This window comes from Lissotriton vulgaris, chromosome 6 (genome assembly GCF_964263255.1).
Source record: "Lissotriton vulgaris chromosome 6, aLisVul1.2, whole genome shotgun sequence".
Classification (NCBI taxonomy): domain Eukaryota; kingdom Metazoa; phylum Chordata; class Amphibia; order Caudata; family Salamandridae; genus Lissotriton; species Lissotriton vulgaris.
The window spans coordinates 408,243,228-408,264,793 of NC_141694.1; the positions used below are offsets into that span (position 1 = coordinate 408,243,228).

At 39.3% G+C, this 21,566-nt stretch overlaps 2 protein-coding genes across 2 annotated transcripts in view; one reads left to right on the forward strand and one right to left on the reverse strand.

The window, feature by feature from the left end:
• MCPH1 (microcephalin 1) overlaps nt 1–21,566 on the forward strand; it is a 1,506,891-nt gene that overhangs the window by 936,094 nt on the left and 549,231 nt on the right. The gene's annotated exons all lie outside the window — the stretch shown is intronic.
• ANGPT2 (angiopoietin 2) overlaps nt 2,156–21,566 on the reverse strand; it is a 177,655-nt gene continuing 158,244 nt past the window's right edge. Inside the window, exons 6-9 of the mRNA XM_086926416.1 lie at nt 19,505–19,606; nt 18,405–18,571; nt 7,557–7,687; nt 2,156–4,593 (exon numbers count right to left, since the gene is read on the reverse strand). Coding sequence (XP_086782542.1) covers nt 4,433–4,593; nt 7,557–7,687; nt 18,405–18,571; nt 19,505–19,606 — 561 coding nt within the window. The 3' untranslated portion in view covers nt 2,156–4,432. The remainder of the gene's footprint in view (nt 4,594–7,556; nt 7,688–18,404; nt 18,572–19,504; nt 19,607–21,566) is intronic.

Genomic DNA, 21,566 nt, shown 5'->3' on the forward strand with positions numbered 1-21,566 from the left:
CACCTATTTCTTAAATTGAACTGGTGTAGCCCACCGGCACTCATTTTTTGGGGATTGGCACTTATTTCTCCTCATTAGACATTTACTGTGAGCAAAAGAGGGTAACAGTATGAGAAATAAGGAGAAACACTTGCAAAGGGAGAAAACAGGAACATGCAACAGTGAGATAAAGGAACAGGGAGTGTCTGATAATGGATGGAAGAGTCATGTGGTCAATCCACAACTACGGAGCCTTGGTATTTGGCACCCCAACATTTAAAAGCAAGGGGCGCGGCTTTAATGTCAGAACTTTGGGCACCAGCTCTCATCCTTTTACACATTAAGCACTGAAGCAAACATAGGGCTTGTGATGTCCACAGAACTGATCGTTCTGGAAAGCACACTCTCACAATGATCAGCTGATTTTATAATTAATTTACTGCTGCAAGGTACTGCTGAGAATTGCTTACATTCTTAATATTAATTGCAGTAGCTATTAATGTATGTAGCACGGTGCAGGTGCTAACTAATCAATGTAGAAGTAATGTTATGAACATATTAGTAATCACAGTGTACAAATATTGTAGACAAATTGACTTTCATGTTTGCTAAGACTCTGTTCTACAACCAATACCCCAATAAAGTCCAATATTGAGTATTTTGAGCCTGAGAGCATGGGCACAGACCTGTGGTTAAAAGGCCCTGGACAGCTTCATGTCATGTTCAATGGGCACTATGGTAGGTGGGTTTGAATATTTTAAGCATTTGTGAATGTGGGTCAAACCCACGAAATACCCTAAGAAAACCTGTGTGAAGGGATGTTGTTGCTCTATTCTAAGATGTAATAAAAAAAACTCGATATTCTCTGAAAATACCCCAAATGAAGGTGTACCTAAAAAACACTGACATTTCAGACTTCTGAGTAGCAGTACAGCATAAAAGGCACTTATGCACTTCTTTTGACACTAAAAATTACATCTGTGATATCAACAGTAATACCAGTACTGCAGCATTACGGATAACTGTAGCAGCCATTCTTCTCTAATTTCTCCAAGGGTATCTTATCTGCAAAAGCTATATTTAAATCTTACATCTGCATTAATTGACTGTGTGCACTCTTTTCCCTTTATACCATAAGAACACTTCTAGTTGCTGACAGTGGTCCTGCAGGTGTATACCTGCATTTAATATCTGTGAGGATATCTGTGAACTGTGTGGAACCGCAGCATCCTTCGTTTTCTATATAAACTCTTCAAAAGACGTATAGTTGCAGACGGTAGCTCAGCAATCTTTAAACTGCATCTAGTTGCTGCCATTTTGGATCTTCCTCTCAGTATAATATCTGTGGGGGCCCCTATTTGCTGGCTATGGTTGCAGTATTATATGATTTTATCAATTTATTTGTAGGGTTACCATTCACCTTCTGGAAATGTTGTTGTGGTTAGAACTGATGAAGTAGGTTTATTTGTTCCTACTCCACATTGAGGATTCTCATAAAGATATACGTCATAAGTAAGTGTGCTTTTTCATTGACATATTGAAATTCTGCAAAAGGAGCACATCATTGCTGTGTTTTCTTAAAGTATTGTTTCTGTAATTTGCTTAACAATATTTTCTAAAAACTATGCACTTAGAATCAGTCTGGCTATTTTATAGCACTAGAAGCCACATAGTGCTTTGTGTAGTATTGAAGACAGGATTTTTTATAAACAGATGTGTGAAGGCTAGATTTACAGAAGTGGAAAAACATTCTCCAGTATTCCATATTTTAGTTTGCTTGACATTTTGTTTCGGAGACTTATCTCTCAAAATATGGTTACTTGTTAGTCTTATATGCATTGTTTGGTGGGACATAACATTTTGTGGACTGTGCGTTAAAGGAAACAATGAGTTGTGCTGGATGGTGGTTTGTGGTTGGTTTGTTTTTGGTTGGGTAGTTTTTGGTTGGTCTGTACGTGAAGGCTGCAGTTGGTGCTACAGTGGAAAACATAGTGTGGCCCTATGTGGAGAGAAGGCCATTTCTGATTTCTTCCGGACAAAAATAAAGTTAAAAAAAATATTTTATCACTGCAAACAAAACTGTAGTTAAAATTCTGTATTTCTATGTACATTCTCATACACACATAACAAAAAAGGGTTAGTGGGGGTTGTGATGAAAAATATAAAGATAATAATGTCAAGTTTAAGAATATACATTTTATGAAGTGGAATAGAATTTCCCTTAGTACAAAGAATCAGTTGTAAAACATGTGGTCTTGCGTAAAGGAATTCCATAGGCGAAACTTTCACAATATTTCCCTTTAGCCCAGTCTCTCAAGTAAACATCCATGATGGCATTACTTTGACTCTGGCCTGGTTCCATGTTGATTTTCTCAGAGTCCATTTGTTGCAAAGTCTTTACTTGTGCGTGTCTATTTTCACTTTCCCAGTGGCGTCTCTTTGCTTTCTGTCACATTTATTATGTGCAATTTTGCAAGGCTCCTACTTCAGTAACACCACTTTTTGTTCTCACAAAATGATAAAGGTTGCATTTAACTCACTGTCATAAAGTCTTTTATCGAATAGAAATAAATGTGCAAAAGTTATAAATTGTGTATTGCAATAAATGTGATAGATACCATGTAGTTCTGGGCAGTTTTTCACATATCAGTAAAAATAAAAATTTGAATGTGTGGTTCAACAATAAAATCAATAAATGCACTTGACTTGAAGTTTTGTAGAACATTCACTCATTAAAAACAACATAGATCAATTAGAAAGATTTTTGTACAAAAGTTATATATATTTTTAAATGCTGATATTAAATAAATCTATACATTATATTACAAGATGTGTGCTATATGGTACACAGACCTAGGTACTACAACAATGGATGCAGTATTTCAAGTAAAGTTTAAATTAATTTTAACATGCCATTCACATAAAGTAGCACACTTTATTATAGCAAACTACTAATTACTTGTCTGTTATTATGGGTCCAATTCACAACACTGTGGGGGAGAAAATTGGAAATTAAGTCTCCAGAGTTACTCCTACATTTTGACTCTACTTCTAATGTTTGGTTGAATTCTGAAGCAATTCCAGGAATACTCATGGATACCTAAGAAAATCTTAGATATCAATGAGTATTCAAATGTGCAACTATTTCTGCATGCATGTGGAGCTGCCCAAATATGGAAAAGTGACACATAAATACATTTGCATTTAAACCATTTTTTTTTACATCCCAACTAATATATGTCCTTTCCACGTACTATATACCCTAATCAATTATGACATAATCCCTCTTCACTACGATGCATTTACTGCCTTTGGTGTAAATGTAGGTGTATGATCACGGTGGGAAACTACCGACATCTTTGTTTGAGTACCCACAAACTTTGTGGATGCTGCATCATCACTTATGAATCTTTTGCACACCTAAGTTGTACTTAACTGCACAACATATTTTGAGAATCAGACCCTATGTGTTCATCTTCAAAAATAAAATAAATACTTCCACCAAAATGTAACTCCCAAACATAGTCATAATATGTTTCTAATGCTTATGACATTGTTCTTTTCAGTTATTTTGTAGTGAATCTTGTAAAGAAATCTCTAGTCATAACTATAAATCTACATTTCTTCTAAAATAGTAGTAGAATTCTATTATTATTCCTCAACTCAAAACATTTACAAACATACAGCACAAAAGTGGCCAAAAATTAAGCTTAAGAATGGCAAATTATACAAACTTGCTGTATGAACATGATTGAAACCACACAATCATACAAAGGATTCCTGTTTAATATTTATGCTTGTTAGAAAGGGGCATGTGTGCTTATATATAGAAGTGTTCGATAAAGGGTGCTGAACAAATTCAGTCTATCTCTGAGCAATTTTCCTAAAGAAAGACACATGGCAACCTTATAACATGTACAGAATTAAAAGTGGAACATCACATACAAAATATTATGTATGTAATAAAAATATGATGATAGTAATTAAAACACAGATGGAAACTCCAGGAGAGTGATGCATAACTGCAATGAAAATGATATGTTTACTGTGTTTGTGAAACGCAGGCAGACATATTTAGTTCTTTTGAAATGTGTGTGATAAGGCACAATGACAATGTTCTGAAAAGGAATTTCACAGTTCCAGTTATTTAATAATACTTTGAGTCATTACTCATTCTGCTTTATAATTTCCTGAAATGATTCTATACGGGTTTCTCTTTCTGTTAAAGTCATCAAATGTTTGAATACCTTAGTCTCTTATTTGGCTGGTTATACCAGTTCATAATAGCCAAGAAAGTCTGCTTCTTTTCAGAAGTTTTAAGTATCCTTTTAGAACATTAGTGTCCTTTAGTCTGTTGTTAAACGGAGATACCTTGCATCTGTGTTGTTACATTTTGAAAATGAAGTCTTTGAAGACAAAATATTATTAAAATTGACATCAGATCCAATCATAGTTAGAACTCTGCTGGTCGGATCATCATAGTTGTAGCTTTGAGTGAATAGCCAGAGCCTTTCCAATAGTACCATTTAATACCGTTAAACTTGTTTGTGTTCTGTCCATGTGAATAGTACATTCCATTCAGGTTGGAAGGACCACATGCATCAAACCACCAGCCTGTAAAACAGAATTAATAGCATTGGTGAAATAATTGAAAACATTGACATGAAAGCAATGGACTATACATTAGTGCTGTCTTTTTATTTTTAAACATCTGCAAACAAACTAGCAATGATTGTCATTGTTTTGATGCCCTCTCATACCATCACAAATTGTAATAGGATGATTTCAGAAGAGTGGTGCACTCACAGGTGGTTTAAGGATTCTTTTCCAAATTATCCCCAAATTAAAGAATATGCTCTAAAACACCCCTCAATTTGTTTTCACAGGACCCCTGTATGATTGTTCTAAACATAACTGTTTGCACCAGCCTAAGTGTAAAACATTGAACTTGTATCTAAATGTGAAAAGAAACCTAGTGTAATACTTTAGCACCTATAACGATACCTCTGGAATAGATACAACAAAGCCTTTCTTACAATATTCACCCCAATTCTATCCTCGCTTCATATCTCCCAACTTGATTTCCTTTAGAATTGATTTTCAACCCAGAATCTAGCCAGTGGAATGGTGGTCATGGAAATTGTTAATGGAGAATTTGCAACAGAAGTCAATTGCAGCGTTGTTTTATTCTAATGCAGCACTAATTTCATTGTACTCTTTTGAGTCACAGCAGGACATAGGCAGGACGCAGCTCTTAAGACTTGTTCAACAATCTGTTTGTTTAAACTTGTTTAGGGCTGATCATTCTGATATACTAATTTACAAGCTCATGGAATGCTGACACTAAAAGAATCTATTATGCATTAATAAATCTAGAGCAAATAGTACATTAAATCAGTTTATGCACTGAGCAGTAAACAAAAGAAAGAGAATGTTCACTTTATTTTATCCCTACCTTTTTAAGTTGCCATTTGCGTTGATGTTAATGGATAATACTTAGGGGCCAAATCATATAGAAAGTAGTAAATCTGCACCTCTAAAAGTACACCTATGTATGGGTGCAGATTTACTACTTGTTTGTTATCCTTATACATTCCATTTGCACCAGGAACGGGTTTCCGGGTGTACTTAGGGAATGTCATGCAATCTCTCTCTCATGCTCCTGTTTCCACTGTGGGTAATTCTGTATAGACTCCGAATACGAGTCAGGTGGAGGGGTCTCTGCAGTTCGAATACTGCTTTGCCTGATAACAAATATTTCTACGCCTAGATTTTCTAGTACGAGAATACCAGGCCCAGTTTACCTGCTGTAAATTCCAGCCAGTAAAATAATGTACAGATTGGCAGGGGCTGCAGGCTCAAACGCAAGGCCTGGCGACTGCCGGACCACCCGTCCCTCCAATGGCACAAGGGGAGTATGCAATGCTCCCCCTGCCTACACACAGCCTACCCTGCCCCCTGAAATCCTACCCGCCACTGCCTTCAATTAATCCACATAGATTTGGAAATTCTGTGCATAATTTGACCCTGAAAAGCCTGGTCCTCATGGTTACGTCGGGATTAACTCAAACTTGCACGGTACTGATAAGGTGTTTCTGCAAGGTAGTATGGTTAAAAGGAATCTTCGCCCTGCCAGTACCTGCAAATTGTTATTGAACCCATAGCATAGAAATGTGCAACGGGCCAATGGAGCCCCATGTGCAAATACACACTTCTGTGTTTTTTCCCCCTCCAGAAGGTAAACATTTTTTATCCATAGAGAAAGCTCTTCCCACTTCACCACCACAAAATATGGGGGTAATGCATTTCCCTTCCTATCCTTTAAGGGGGACACATCTCCGACCATTTTCAGGCTAGAGTTTGGGAATACCCTTGAATATAAGAGTTTTGGGGTGTAATAAAACGTGTAAGGCTAACCATGCCTTGGACTTCATACTTCCCCCTCCTTGTGTGGGATTTACTACTGATAAATTCTCCTTACTCATGGAGGAGAAATTCACAGCAGTAAAAACATTTTCGATTACCAGTATTCCTTTTGTAACTTTTTCAAAGGCATTAACAAAGTTGTTGACCGCAAACCTATGTTTATGGCTGAACAAACCTTTGTGAATTCTCCCATTAGTTGCTAACTCTTTATTCTTTGCTGTCATTGCTTAACATTATTGCATACATCTGCATTTACCAAATTAAAAATGCTTTATGGATCAATCTGAATGGAGTAAAATCTACAAGCATTTCCAGGGTGATAAAGGGTTGAAATGGAGTTTGAGAATGGCGAAAGACGTGCAGGTTTTTGGGCGATTCCAAACATATTTCCTAACAATGCCTTGTTAAGCCTATTTACCAACCCTTGCATGAGATTTACCACTATGAATTTATCCACATATATGGTAAAGAACTTCACAGTATTAAAACCATTTACGCCAGTAGGGATCAATTTTGTGAATTTCTAGCAGCCATTAATGGCAGTACTTTGAGTCCTAAACTTATGTTTATGGTCAAAAAAAAATTTGACAAACATCTGCTTAGTTGCTAAACCTTTATTTATTTTGTCATTGCTTAACAACATTTTATACATCTGAAGAACCAGAAGATTTATATTCAATGGTTATATACCACAACACAACAGTCTGTAGAGTAAGTTTACTTTTATATCGATTAAATCTTAACGTCAACATGGCCATTTCCTTAACCTGCATCAACTTCAACAATCGAGTTAATGGATATGTCATGAAGTTCATTTGTCCACAAAAGGTCTGTCCCTCCAAAGGCTGTTGATGTTATTGGGGTGCACTGTGTGCTCATCCTAAGAGCACTCTCACTTCCTACAGCGATATGATATTTGCAAAAAGAGGACAAATGCATTTCAGAAATGTTGTGCCTACATTTTGCATTTTCCATTAATTTCCACCATAATTTAGATTTATCATGTGTATGTAAAGTACATCAAATGAGCAGCACATTTCTTACCAGCTCCGTGTGTAAAATGAATAATGACTCATTGGGAATGTAAAATATTTCACTTGACTCCACTCCCTCTCCGTGCCAGTAACTAAAAAACAGAATAATATTCCTACCTCCGGTTGCCATTTGTGAACATTTGCAAATACATTTGTCATTGTCCGTATCCTTTGTGCTGAAATCATTTCCTGGTTGGCTTATACTATTTATTTTTCCGGCTGTCCCTGAGTATCCTTTAAGGTGGATTCTATAGTGTATGCAAAGGAAAGAAAATTTAAGTTGGTGGAAAAGTATTCTGCAATATACAAATCCTTTTCAGAGCATTAAAATATCACATTCTATCTTGTTAGCTACAAAAAGATTCATGATAGCATAAACAGAAGAGCAAGCAAGGTAGTTAATTAGTTATGATGAAACAGCAATTATCTTTTGAATTTGCACTGTATTGTTTCAATATTGGTGTTATAAAACCTCTATTAATGGATTAGACTTACACAAACCTAGTAAGAGGAGCATTTGCTATAACCATGCATTTTAAACTCTTTCTGGACAGTCTAAAGACGGTATCGCATAAAGTGTGCCCTGTTGGAACTAAGTGAAGGCAGTACAGTCACAGTTCTGGGCTGACTTGTGTCTCAAGGGTTTTAAGTGCTAGAGCAGTGCTATTTTACCACCTTAGAGAGTGGTAAATTGTTTGTGGTCACAAGAAAGTCCAAGACGTTCAGCTTTGGCTGTAAAAGCGCTAGCATTTGTTCACACATCTAAAGTCAATAACAGAACGAAACAGTGAAATGGGAACACAAGCACAGCAAAACTGAAAATAGTTCAATTGCAATGGTGTTTTTCAACAGCACTAAAAATAACAGACCGAATTAGTACCACAAGAAAATTCCACACAACAAGTGTATACAAACATTTTGTCAAAGATTCCCACTTGCAGAATCTTTATAATACGGTGGTAAAAGGTGTTGGAAGCAAGCATTGTACTAATAGCACCAGTCAAAAATGTTTTGTGACCTGTTGCATATACTTTCTCAATTTTTTATTGCTTACTAATGTGTAAACAGAAAATACTTTTCTACCAGAAAGGCTGCAAAAAGTAGCAAATGCAGTTACATGAGACCTGGTAGATCAGGGTGTATACATAGAAGCAGTGGTGTTTATATTGGGTGGATAATGGAAATATAAGACACTTTAAATATATGGTATAATTAACCTTATAACCATTCTAAGTATGACTGTAACGCAAACGAAGTTGCCAATTTGGAACTCTGTCCTTTAGTCAGTGCAGGGTGAGTTAGACGACGTCATCTTCCCTTCTAGTTCTCCCTCCAAGAAAAGTCTTTGGATGGCGGAAAATCAAAACTTGTGTACTTCATGAAGTGTGTTCCTATTAAAAGGGTCAAGGAACCTAAGCAATCATAAATTAAATGAGGCACTAAGTGATTCGCAATTGGTGGTCTACGGAGCAATAATTGTGGGCCGGCATGTAGGGAGATATTGATTGGGAAAGGGTTGGTAAAAGCTCTTCCACAAAGAAACCTGAAGACGAGTGACAACAGTTTGTATATATTTCTGTTTCTTGTAAAAAACCATCCAACCTGATGTTGGAAATTGGAGGTAGATATTTATCTAGAAGCTCAAAAGTGTGAATGTAGCAACATTCATGATCTTGTATAGGATTCCAAGGCCTTATTGACGTATGCTGACCATGTGACAGTTAAAATAGTAAATCTTGTTCAATAATAGCATTGATGAAGCTATTGTCTGTTTGGAAAAAGAGTTGAGGGTAATTTTATAGTTATGGTGTTGCTATCAGGCAGCTACGGAATGGTAATTAGAAGAACTTTTGGGTTTACATTTGTGGTCAAAAGCGCACCACAATTTCTGGCACAGTGAGATGGTGTAAGAATACTGGGTAGGAAAGTCATAGGGTCTTCTAGAAAATGAGGTACTCTGGAGGCAGGGAAGAAGAGTATTTCAATTTTTAGAAATTTGAACCAAACTGTGCAGGTGTTTGGAGTATTTGTTCGTTGTCATTGGCATAAATGTGATTAAAAAAAGGTAAAAGTACTAATGATGACACAAAAACCTGTACTTCAATGTTCAGTTAACACACTACCCTCTTTATAAGATCCACTTGTCATAAGAATGCTAGGTCTTGGCATACTGATATGTCAATGTTATGTATTCAATAGCATTCAACATGTCTTACTGTTTACAATTTAACCACATCCTCTTTATATCAGTTTTGCTCTTTCTTATTGTCACCTACTTGTCCTGTTTAATTTTCTCTGGTTACATTTGTCTTTACAGTTTACTGTGGAAGTACTGTAATGCAATTTCTTACATTATTAAAAGGAGCACACATGTTTAGAGGAAAATAAATATATAGTCTTGTTAATGCTGCACTCAAGTGGTTTGGGTGCTGGCTGGATGAACATATTATTGGCTAGGCAGTGCAGTGTCTTTATTTTGATCGTCTTGTCAGTCATACAGAGAAACTTGCATGTGATGCAAGCTTGAAGGTGTATCTATGTGATTTTTTCAGTGTAGAGGTTGGCCATATTTTATCTGTTGTTTTATCTGACCGACTTACTGCCTTCAAGGATGCTAATGGTGGTCTCGTGAAATCTCATGTCTATGTGGGATGTGGCATGGGTGGTTACTCACAAGTTGGGTACTGAGAGATATATTTTTTTGTTCAAGAACCAGACACCTGAAGATTTCTTGCTGATCCATTCTCTAAAGGTGAGCTGCGTAAGAATGTGATGAGAGCTTCCCCATCCCTCTAAAATGTCACCTTTTCTAGCTCACTATGTCTTGTTGTCTTTGAATATGTTGGAAATGCTCTAAATGGTTTAGGCTGCTCTTTTAGCAGAGCAATTGCTTTTGACTTGGATGTACCCAAAGTGTACCCTATTTGATAGTGGCTGACTGATATGCAGAAACAAGCCTTTTTACCTGTACTCCCGTCAGAGTTGTCTCCTTATATTCTTGTTCAAAATCTGTTCATTCCTCTGTACGTGTGGTCATTCACTTCCTTCTTAGTGTGTGCTGTGTGGCTGGATTACAAGTGGCATGTTAGCAGACCATGCACTGTTTGAGAACTGCTCAGCAACACCACCTGGATAAATTCGACTGTCGGTGCACAACAAGTCCTGATTGACCCATCAACACCTTACCCCAAACTGGGAAACCAGCCACTCCCTTCCCATGCACATTTATACCAACATTTACTAATCCCCTTCCTTCGGTGTAGAAAATCCAGGAAATGGCAGCAAATGTGATACCTTCTTGAGAATGGTACATAGACTGGCATCAGACGAAAAGGCTGTAACTGCTTCTGTTGTTTGGATGATGAGGAGCCCAAATGTTGAGCCGATCAGCCTTGACCAAGAGAGGGTAGAGCAAATTCCCAGCTTTCTGAGACCTGTATAGAAGATCATTCAAAGAATGTTCCTGTACAGGAGTCACAAGGATCTGCAACTCAAGTAGTCTGGACTGACTATATTATCAGAGGGTTAAACATGTTGGAGATACTGAAAGGCTGACTATAATGTTGAGCTTTCACTGATCAGTTGACCTAACCCTCTGAGCACCTGCTGTTCACCCTGGTGGAGTGTGCATGGTCACTTCACCCAGTGGTGGACAAGCAGTGTGATATTGAGCTGTCACTACAGCCTCTTGTTAATTAGTAATATACTGGTTTCACTGAGTCTTGAGTCTCAGATGATCATTAATGTTGATGCAGATCGAGTCCAAGTCTTTGCAATCCCTTCCATAACATTGCCCATAGACTCTAATGGTAAATACACTTTAGAGTTGTACTGCTTAAGAACATAAATGTGTTTAATTTATTATCTCAGCCTAGAAAGTGTTAGAAATGTTGTAGTTTCTTTCAAGGGTTTAGTTTAAATACCCTCTCCACTTGTACTCCAAATAATGATCCCTCAGACTGATCCTTGATTTTACAATGCTTTATTACTGTGCCATAATATGTTTGACCCCCAAACCTACTACCACCTCCTGAAGTAAGCTTTGACTGCTCCACTGACCTAATATTGTAGAGCTAGGGGCACAAAGATAGTTTTCAGTCAGTTCAGCCTTGGTACTTTAGTACCCAAGACCCTGGGACACCCCGTGCTTTGTTTGGTCCAGAGCTGGCCTTGTGTGAGGTGGGGACCCTGTTCGGCCAGACAATGCAAATCATTTTGGCTTGATGCTAGGCGGAGATGTGCAGTCTACAGATCTGTCCCCCTGTACCCACAGTCGGCGTGAGCACCAGATGCTGCCTTAGAGCCCCTTCCAACTCTTCCTCTTATTTGCAAAGTCTTTAAAGGGCTGTGTCAAAGAGTGCAGGAAGTGGAATTTAAGACAACACCGAGTTGGAGCTTAAAGTGAGGCATTTTCTCACCTTGACCTCAAATCTGCCACTTTGGGCAGAGTCTTTCCTCATCTCTTCCACACACACATGCTCAACCTGCAATTATGATTTTGGGGTAAAACTGAAGGCACCATAGTCTTGCACATATAGCACATGTGAGTACTACTCTGCTGAACTCCTACAGATGACTCAATAGTGAGTGTGCAGTACAACAGTCTGCTAGTCCCCTAACATCCAGCTTGGCTGAAGGTCTCCACTTGAAAGGCCTCTACTAGTGAGCCTTCCACTGGTATGGGGTATTTACCAACTTCCTGTTCCAGCTAGCAATCATTCAGTGGCCATGATGGTAGTGTTGGAATGACAACTGGAAAGAGATTGGTCAAAGTGATAACTGTGGGAAAAATGAACATGAAAATGAAAATAAAAGATTGAAGAAATAGAAATACATTTGTGGCATTGTTTAATGATTCATGGAAAGTAGCTGTGCGTCAGGTCTGGGACGACATGAAGCCCCAGTCTTTGAAGTGTTGGAATGTTTACCATACAGTCACTCTGAATATGAACTTTTAATTTAAATTATAAACCTACCTTACTGGCTCTTGCGCTGCCTCTGCTCCTGGCCGGGTCACGCATTTTCCTGCTGCTTTCCTGCTCTCCTGCCTACAGCAGGAACAGGAAGCAGGCAGCCTCCTTCCCCTTCCCTAAGCCAATTACAATGCTGCAATGGCAGCGTTGTGATTGAGGTTGACAGCGCCCAGTCGGGCGACTTTGGGCATTTTCTCTATGCAGGCTACATGCAGCTTACGTAAAGAAAATGCAGAGTGCGCATGACTGGTTTGGTCTGCCCCACAGGGCCGACCAAACAGGCAGGGCCAACAGCATTGGGCAAGCCACTCCTCCCCTATCCTAACCCAGCATCATACCCTTTTGCTTTCTCGCAGCGTGAGAAGTAGACACATACAATTGTATTTAAAATACCATTTATGTTTCTGTTTCTCGCACTGCTAGAAAGCAGTGGGACAATGCTCCTCTGCCCTAAAGGAGGAGCCGCCCCTGTTGAGGTACTGTTGGTCTCTGTGGAAAACCGCAGTACTTTTAATTCAGGAACCCAAGCTTTTTAGACTTCAGATCAAGTAAAAGTCTGTGGCTTTCTGTTGGATTGTAGTGCTACTTTTCACCAGTGCTTTACACCCTGACGAGTCTGCAAAATATAATCACGTGCCTTTTTGGAGTGTGTGGTTGTAAGAGTGTTGAATGTTTTATTTCAAGATGTTAGTAAGGTACGTAAAGTTGATAAAACACGTCCCCAAACATGCTGCGCATAAGCGTGACATGCTGAAGGAGCGTGAGAACGTCCATTACAAGAAGCTCAACTCTTATTCAATTTGACTCTATTTTTTCTCTTTCTTACTGTTGTGATTTGTATTTTATCTTGCGTTCTGAAGCAACTTAGCTATTGTGTATCGCTGCATAGCACGTCTAAATAAATATATACCAAACCGCACAGATTTCCGAAAGCTGAGAGTCAAACTTAAGTGGTTGTTAACGTTAATGTCGTCGACATGGAGGAGTGCCAAACCTGCCTTAATCCTAATATTGTGGGAACGTCGCAGGTTAAGCAAGTTTTGTTGAACTGCGAGCATGGTACAACTGTGTGCATTCCTCATAACATATTGCACTTAACAAAGTTCACTTCTAGTTGACTTCCCCCAAAGTAGTTGATGCCCACCTTGCAGGCGGGGTGCCAGTGGCATGGTACCGATGCACGGTTTTTTACCTATCATAGCTCACGAGGAAACTTTACTAGTTTGTGCAGCCAAGTTTATTAGATTGGTTCCAAATCTACCAGGTTTTTGTGATATTTACCTGTCATGTATGTGTTAATGTTCCTACGGTGTCGGCATCTGCATTTTTGCTTCGGTCCCTCCCTCACATTACAATTCAACGTATAGAGTTGGCTACCACTAAAATTGTAGGTCAGATATTCCCAGTACCCTATATATTTAGTATTATTTGTATCTAATTTGTTGAATAGCATTTCCACAAAGGGTGATACATTGATTACCATTAAATTGAGTAGTTGCTCTGATTTACAGCTCTAAGAAACAAAAGCAAAAGCGATTTGTTGCAATCTTCGCATGTGACCTTTCTATTCAAATACCATATTTTCATACACCAAAATTCTAAATGGAAACATCAGCCAAATGCCTGGGCAGGGGTCTTCCTTTTAACCTAGGCATAGTCAGGCAGCACAGGAAAATCTCAGTATCTTACCACAAACCAGGAGGGAAATTTACGAAATCACTTCACCAAAATCATTTCAGCAGAGCTTTGTTTTCGTTTGTTATCAGTTTCCAACAATAGCACTACAATCAGGTTACCTATTTAGGCTCTATTTTGCTATTTAAGGCCTCCCCAGCATTCAGCCAATCCAATAGCAGTTTTGTGGGCTCTCCGCTCTCTATGCTACTTATTCGTTACGCCTCATCCATCTGATGCTCTCTCCCTCCTCCCCCGCACTTCCCTTGTTTTGCTTAAAATAAAGTGCTACGACGGGGGCAATGCTGGCTGCATCATAGTGCTTTTTTTACAGCATGCTCTTCAACCCCACTCTCTCTTCCTTGCACTAACTCCAACCACCCTCCCAATCACCACCCCCACCTGACTGACAAAGCCAATAGTGCGCTCACAGGTGAGACCTGCTGGCTTTGCCAATGCTCGTTCAAATATGGTTGTGGCAACAGCCTGACTGCGACACCCAATAGCTATCCTCCCCCATTATATACATATTAGAAAGGCTCTTCTGTTTATAGTTTAGCTAGTCTTGTTATGTAACAAGACTATCACCTGTTCCAGTCTTCATCCGTCATATACATAAACCATATTATAATGCAAACTGCAGAACGCCCATTAGATACAAAATAGGTTGTATTTTATGCCTGGTGATGGAGGAGGTCCCGGATAAATAAGAGTTCACTCAAACGCCAGCCACCTTTCCTAGACATAAAAAAGAGACAATGATTTTTATGCAAAAACATTCCAGCTGTAGACATAATTCCTGTCTTTTATGTCTATGAAACTTTTCACTGCCCTAGGCCGTCTCCTTTATTTATATATGGACTTACTATTAAAGTAGGCATCTAAAGAGACCATTGCCAAATATCAGCTGTTTTAACCGTCCTTCCTTCATAGATATAACAATCTATGTTTATCGAAGATGGAAGTTTACACCTCATTGCCCACCCATCCAAGCATACCATAAAATAAACCTGCACTGCTCTGTTGGCGTCTGGGTCATTCCCACAGAGCGTTTACAAATTCTTTGAAAAAGGTCACCCAAAAACTTAACAGCTCAAACTTTAGGAATATTTTACGTGGATTTTAAACCCTAAATCAAAACAAATTAGCCTAATCCTAGAACGAAAATATGTGCAACGTGCCTTCCTGCTAGAGCACTTGTTTCAATTTAGAGTCTGTTTCTGTTTTTGGTTGTATTTTGTTTCGTTTCAAACAGTAGCATTCCTGTGTGAAAAAGATACCCCTGGTAAATTATTGATCCCGTTTAGAGTTAAAGACTACAACTGAAAGTTAAGCAACGAAATTGCACACAATCTCGTTTGCCTTTTTTCTTTTTTTTATCAATTGTATGATTGTAAACATGCCACAATGATGCAGTTTTACCAATAACTTGGTTCATTCTGTGGCAAAACAGATATTTTCACAAAAGTCAAAAGGTACGCTGTGTGTCAACAAAAATGCAGTTATTACAAAAGGAACAATTGTGGTACAAATAGCCATAGACATGAGTAATGATCCATTTTCATGAGCTTTTTTGTTGCAGGCATTCCCAAAGCCTCAGCTAAAAAAAACTTTACTTCAATATATAACTCTTTCCAGATGGAACAATATTTAGTTTGGAATTAGGACAACCGTTAACGGATGTGCTTTTGATGGGTCTCAAATATCTTGAAGCCAAGATGTCAGAATTTAATAATACTACATAAACTTAGATTTTCCTGCCCAAACTAATAGTGATGATGAGCGGTGTAGTCTGCATATTTGCTCATGAAGCCATCTCTTTCTTCATTTAAAAACAAAATTGTCTAAAACACATGCATAGTGCAGGTAACCAATCAATTACTACCTCCTCAGTTCTGTATTCCCTATTTTGAATCCACTAAAACTTTTGTGAGGATAGGTATCCCAAGTGTTGACTACATTTTCTATAACAGGAAAAAAAAAAACTTTTATTCAGGCCCTCATCTAAATTTGCATATGTTGTGCTCCCATCCTTCCTTTCAACCTGTACACGCACATTTCATTCTATATGACTCTTCTCTTGGGGCCGGTGGTTTGAAACAAGAACTTTAAAAAGATTTTTTTTAAACAATAGCTTTAACATACTTCTCCTTTCACTCTTTTACAACTCTCCTGCAATTTAAAGAGGGGTTAGAGATCCTGCTGCAGGCAGGGCAGTGAACGGCTGCACTCACTTGCAGGCGGATGTTTAACGGTAAGTTCCATGGGGCCTCCTTCCCCCTTGAGAGGGAGCATGGCCAGTGTACCACCTTTTGGTGGCCTACTTTTAGTGCACCTCCTAAGGGCTCGTTTGCCTCTGCGCCCGCATTGGTAATGTGCGGGTGCAGAGGCAATGTGATTCCCTCATGGGGCCACACCCCCATGCAAATGAGGCAACACCCTTTCAGGAGAGCGCTGGTACTACATGTGCAGTAGCACCAGCGCTATCAGTATTGCAGAATAGGGTTGTACAATCATCTGCAGCCTCTTCTGTAATACCATAGTACACCGTGGTGCAAAAAGTTTCCCGCACACGCTCGTTGCGCCCCCAAGGGACTATGTGTAATACAGCCCCAAGTATTTCCCTTCCTTAACATCTGATACACTCCTTTTATTAATAATAAACTGGTCAAATTTGTCTCACTCTGTGTGGGCTCTGTTACTGTAGTTTGGGGAACTTTATCTTACAGGATAGAACACTTCAAAGTTTCAGAGAAATCAAGAAAACATTAATCAAATGCAGTAAGATCGATATCCCCTAGTCATACTTCAGCCCCTTTAATTAACATCTTATATGTAGTATGTAGCTACTATATAAACCGTATTCAGCTGCTTTTCTGTGTCACTGATCTATACATTGGACAGCAATGCATTGTTTAACTGATATCTCTAGTTTTGCATCAAACAGAATTACTTCTGGTGCCTTTTTCTCAGAACAGTACGGCCAATCAGATAATAGGACAAGTAAAGGATTGAGTTTATGTCTATCTGTTTGCTACCACAAGTGACTAATAGAAGCCACCCTTTTTATTGTTTGTATTTTATATGTTCAGATAAGCTTTCTCGTGTTGACCTTCAATGATGTTGCCTTTCAGCAGGGACTTCATGTCTCCTGGAAAATATATGGAAATCTGACACAGGCTCTAGTACATCGCCCATAGGGAAGGTGGTGAGTTTATATTCTTAGATTTTATAGTACTGAGAAAATAGCAGTTCCCAGAGAAAAGCCTTTTATAACAGCTATGATAATGTCCTCATAGAGAAAATCATGAACTTGGACAAAACAAAATTCGGACACAGTCTAGAAGTTGGGACATATCGTCCCTGACTAGTTTCTAGTTAGTATTTTATATAGCTTGAGTGATTTGAGGAACATACAATTTTCACCAATTTTTTGGGAAAATTACCCTTTCCAGGACTCATACAATAAATCTCATAGGCGTCCCGCTGCACTGTTTTATTTTTACTGCTGCATGTCAATGCTTCGATATTGCCACACTGTAGAAACATGCCTGTAAAGTTCATAGATCGAAGTATGGGGTGTTCTGTCTGCAACAGGTGATTCCTGTGCCGAGGTCACAATACGCATCTTTGAGACAGTTATGGCAAGTTAGAAAAATAGCTATTAGAAGGTGGTTCTGGAAATTACGACAAACTACTGTGGTCTTAAGGATGTCAACCTGTGAGTCTGAATAAGGATGGGGGATAAGTGCACAATGTCTGTTGTAACTCATCTGAAAGAAGGGTACCTACCTTGAGCCCTTCTATTGATATCTACATGTAACAATTTGTCTTCTCTGGGCTTTAGAGGAGCACTAAGCCAAGAACACCTCTGAAACAAACAGCTCTGAGCAGTGCACTTCTAGAAAAACAAATCCATTTGAGGTAACCTGACTACAGAGAATGGCTCCTAGCCTGGTAGTGTTTTTTATCCTAACTTTGTTTTACAAGTTCCAGCAGTAGTAGGGCATGAACTTAAGACATGAAGCGTAATAATACAAATGTGATATTACATTTACAGTGAAAGGCAAAATGCTCAACAAAACTTTTTCTTGGGATACAAACCGCTCTTCTTTTCATCCTTGGCCATTCCATTTACAATCGCCCAGATACTCTGCCTCAAACTCGTACAGTATTCTATGCTGTTGCACTGCCCCTTCTGATACAAAACATCTTCCAGTGCCTCTTAACTGTTTGGGTCTGGGAGACTAGGTGGTGTTTTTTCCATTTTCAAACTCCAAATTATGACTTAATGTTTGACTCGTACATATTAACCTACCTGTAGTTCTGCGCTTCCTGGCCCAGGTAGAAATGATCATAAAGTGAGTATGCTTCATTTCCTTCCCAATCCTTAAGTTGTATTTTTAGAATATAATGTTGCTGGTTTGTGAGTTGGGCAACCAGATCGTTCCCCAGCCAGTATTCCCCAGAAGCGTCACCAAATCCCTGCAAATTCAAATTGTATATTTTAGGTTCTTTTCTATGGTTTTTTTCTTTGTATGATTTTTTATATACTGGTTACATTAGCATTAACTGTAAAAGCGCCGTCACGGATGTGAAAAAATAGAATCGTTAGTGAATAGAATGTGCTGTTTTACAATTATTAGATTGAACAAAGTACAAGGACAAGAAGTGACACAAATAGAAACACTGCTATGAAAATTGCAGCTGTAGAAGCATAATGAAATGGTTGACTTGGTGAAAAATGCTAAACCTTCCTTTCAAAAACAAACATCATGCTTCAAGTCTGTGCTAAGTAAAACAACTTTGATTACACTGGCATGCGTTCAGTTGGAACTGAACTTGTGAGATAAGCCCTGAGTAGCCTGCCTTATGCCAGTGTAACGTCATTGGTTGGTATTGCTCCACAATCAAGCTTTCATCAAGAAAAGATATTAATTACCAGGTCCTAAAAGGGGACTGGTCTTGTCAGCCAGATGGCTCAGTGGTTAGCGTAGTGAATACTTATGTGGGAAACTCAGGCGAGGAGTGACCTATTGTGCCTTGGCCAACTACCACTGGGAAATGTCACCGACGGAGCAAGCCATGGCATTGTGACTTCAAGCCATAGACCACGCTTGCGAAGGTCATTCTTTCTCCCTGTCACCAAAGGTCAGGTTTTGACACAGGGCTACACTTGGAATGCCATGGTAAGATGGAAATAAAATAGAGACATGAATTAAGCTTGGCTTCAGACGTTCGAAGCCCGGCTACATCTCTTTTTCAAGCAAAAAGGGCATACTTTTCCACATCTACTAGAGGGTCACTTCCATGAGAGGGTTTGTCCTCTTGGGATTTAGGCTAAGCAATGATCTATATGATTGCGGAGTGGGAACACAAGAGGCATTAACATAGTTAGAAAATGCACAATATTTTTACCATTTTGTACTCTTTCCATGTCCTGTGAAAGTCAACACTACCATCCACTCGTCGTTGAATAATAGTCCATCCTCCACCATTGGTCTCCATGTCACAGAACGCCTGTAATCATAAGCACAGTGTAAAACGTTGCTGCTTTTTATATGTGCTATTTTATCTGCATTCTAGAAAAAGTATTGTATCTACAGAAGACTGTATTTGTTTTCACTTAGACAGGAACAACTCCAACGCTCTTGCAATTGATACAGTAGGTTCAGAAAACCTAGCATGGTGGAAGGGACACAAGTGAGAGGTAGGTGTAAAGGTGTACTGCAAAGGCATACAGTACTGACCAGATGTTGAATATCTGTTGAAGTAAATATCTACAGACTTTTGTGTTTGTTTCTGAGTGGCATTACAGTGATAGAATTTGATATACAATAAGGAACGAGGCAAGAGAAAAACAGCGCATTTGTTTACAGTAATTTTAAAGTGAACTGTGCATTTCTTTAAAAATGACAAAACAGTGACAATGTGAAAGGAATTTTTCACTACTAGGACATGTAAAACGTAAATACAATGCACACTGCCCTATGGGCTATTTAAGGCCTAACTTAGGGGTGACTTATATGTATTACGAAGGAAGGCATGTCAAAAGGTTTAATTTTGGCAGGTTGAAATGCCAGCTTATACTTCACTACAGGCTGCAATGGTAGGCCTGAGAAATGTTTCAAAGTGCTACTTTAATGGGTGGCACAGTGGGTGCTGCAAGACCACTAGCAGCATTTACTTTAAAGGCCCTGGGTAAATGTACCATATTTCTGAGGGCTTTCAAGTAAATTAACTGTGCCCATTTTACCCTATTTTAGGGAGAGAAAACAAGCACTTTAGCACGGGTTAGCAATGGTAAAGTGCACAGTCTTAATGCCAACAAAAACGAATTCATAAAACACTAGGGATGAAGGCAAAAGCTTTGGGGTTGACCCTGCATAGAGGGCCAAGTCCAACACTGAGGGCCTCATTATGATGGTGTTCGGACCACCACTAACAGGCCATCAGTCTACTGCTGATAGTCCTGCAGTCTGATCAGATCTCAGATCCCGACAAGGCGGCAATCGGAGTCGCGACCCTGAATGGCGTTGGTATCGAGCCAGGCGCCGCTGTTGGGATTTAGATTTCCCTTTCCGACGGCATGTCCTTGCCAGGAACACCGCCATATAAAGGCTGTCTGAAAAGGATATTGGGGGCCCCAAACAGGACCTCCATCCATTGTGGGCCACTGCAATGTAGTGCCCCCACTCACCTCCATGCACCATGTGCCATGCACAACATGGCGCATGGTACACGGTCCATGGACGTGCAGGAGGTTCTCCATATCACAGCGACTTGTGCTGCAGCCCTTTCCCTTGGCCACAGCACGAGCTGCCATGATACCGAGCACTTTCCAATGACTAGGATGGCAGTCATATCAAAATGCGGTGGTCGGACTGCCGTCTGCTTGTTGGCCGGTCTCCTGACTGCTTCAATAACAGGCAGAGGCCCGACCGACCGCCATAGAAATCAGGGCCTGAGTGTGCAAGTCTACATTCCAATCTTTCATTTGGTAGATGTGTGGAAGCAATCAAGGTTTCTTTACATTTGATGGTCTGCATTTACTATGTTCAAATGTCTCACATGAGTGCAAATGTCTCACATGATATGTGAGCTGGCCCATTCACTTGTTGGCTGATTATAGGAACTTTCGTTGGGTCATTGCTCCTCCCCATCTTCGACAGCTCCAGAAAAATGTGTGGCAGGCACTTACCTAAGACTTAGACATTTCCAGCAGCAGTTTGAGATGGTCTGTTTGCGTTCCAAATTAGTTCTTATTATTAACATTGTCCTGTTACTTTCCACTATTCTGTTTTGCTCTTGCTCTCTTTTTACCTTTCATATCTTTTTGTGTTCAATGCAGAGATTTACCTCGATTTTTTTTTAACAAGCATGTTTTTACTACATGATCAAGATTGGACTGCTGTATATGAAAAGTCATAGTTTTTAGTCTGCCGTCAAAATGTGGGTGAGTTTTGCTGCTGCAGAGGGC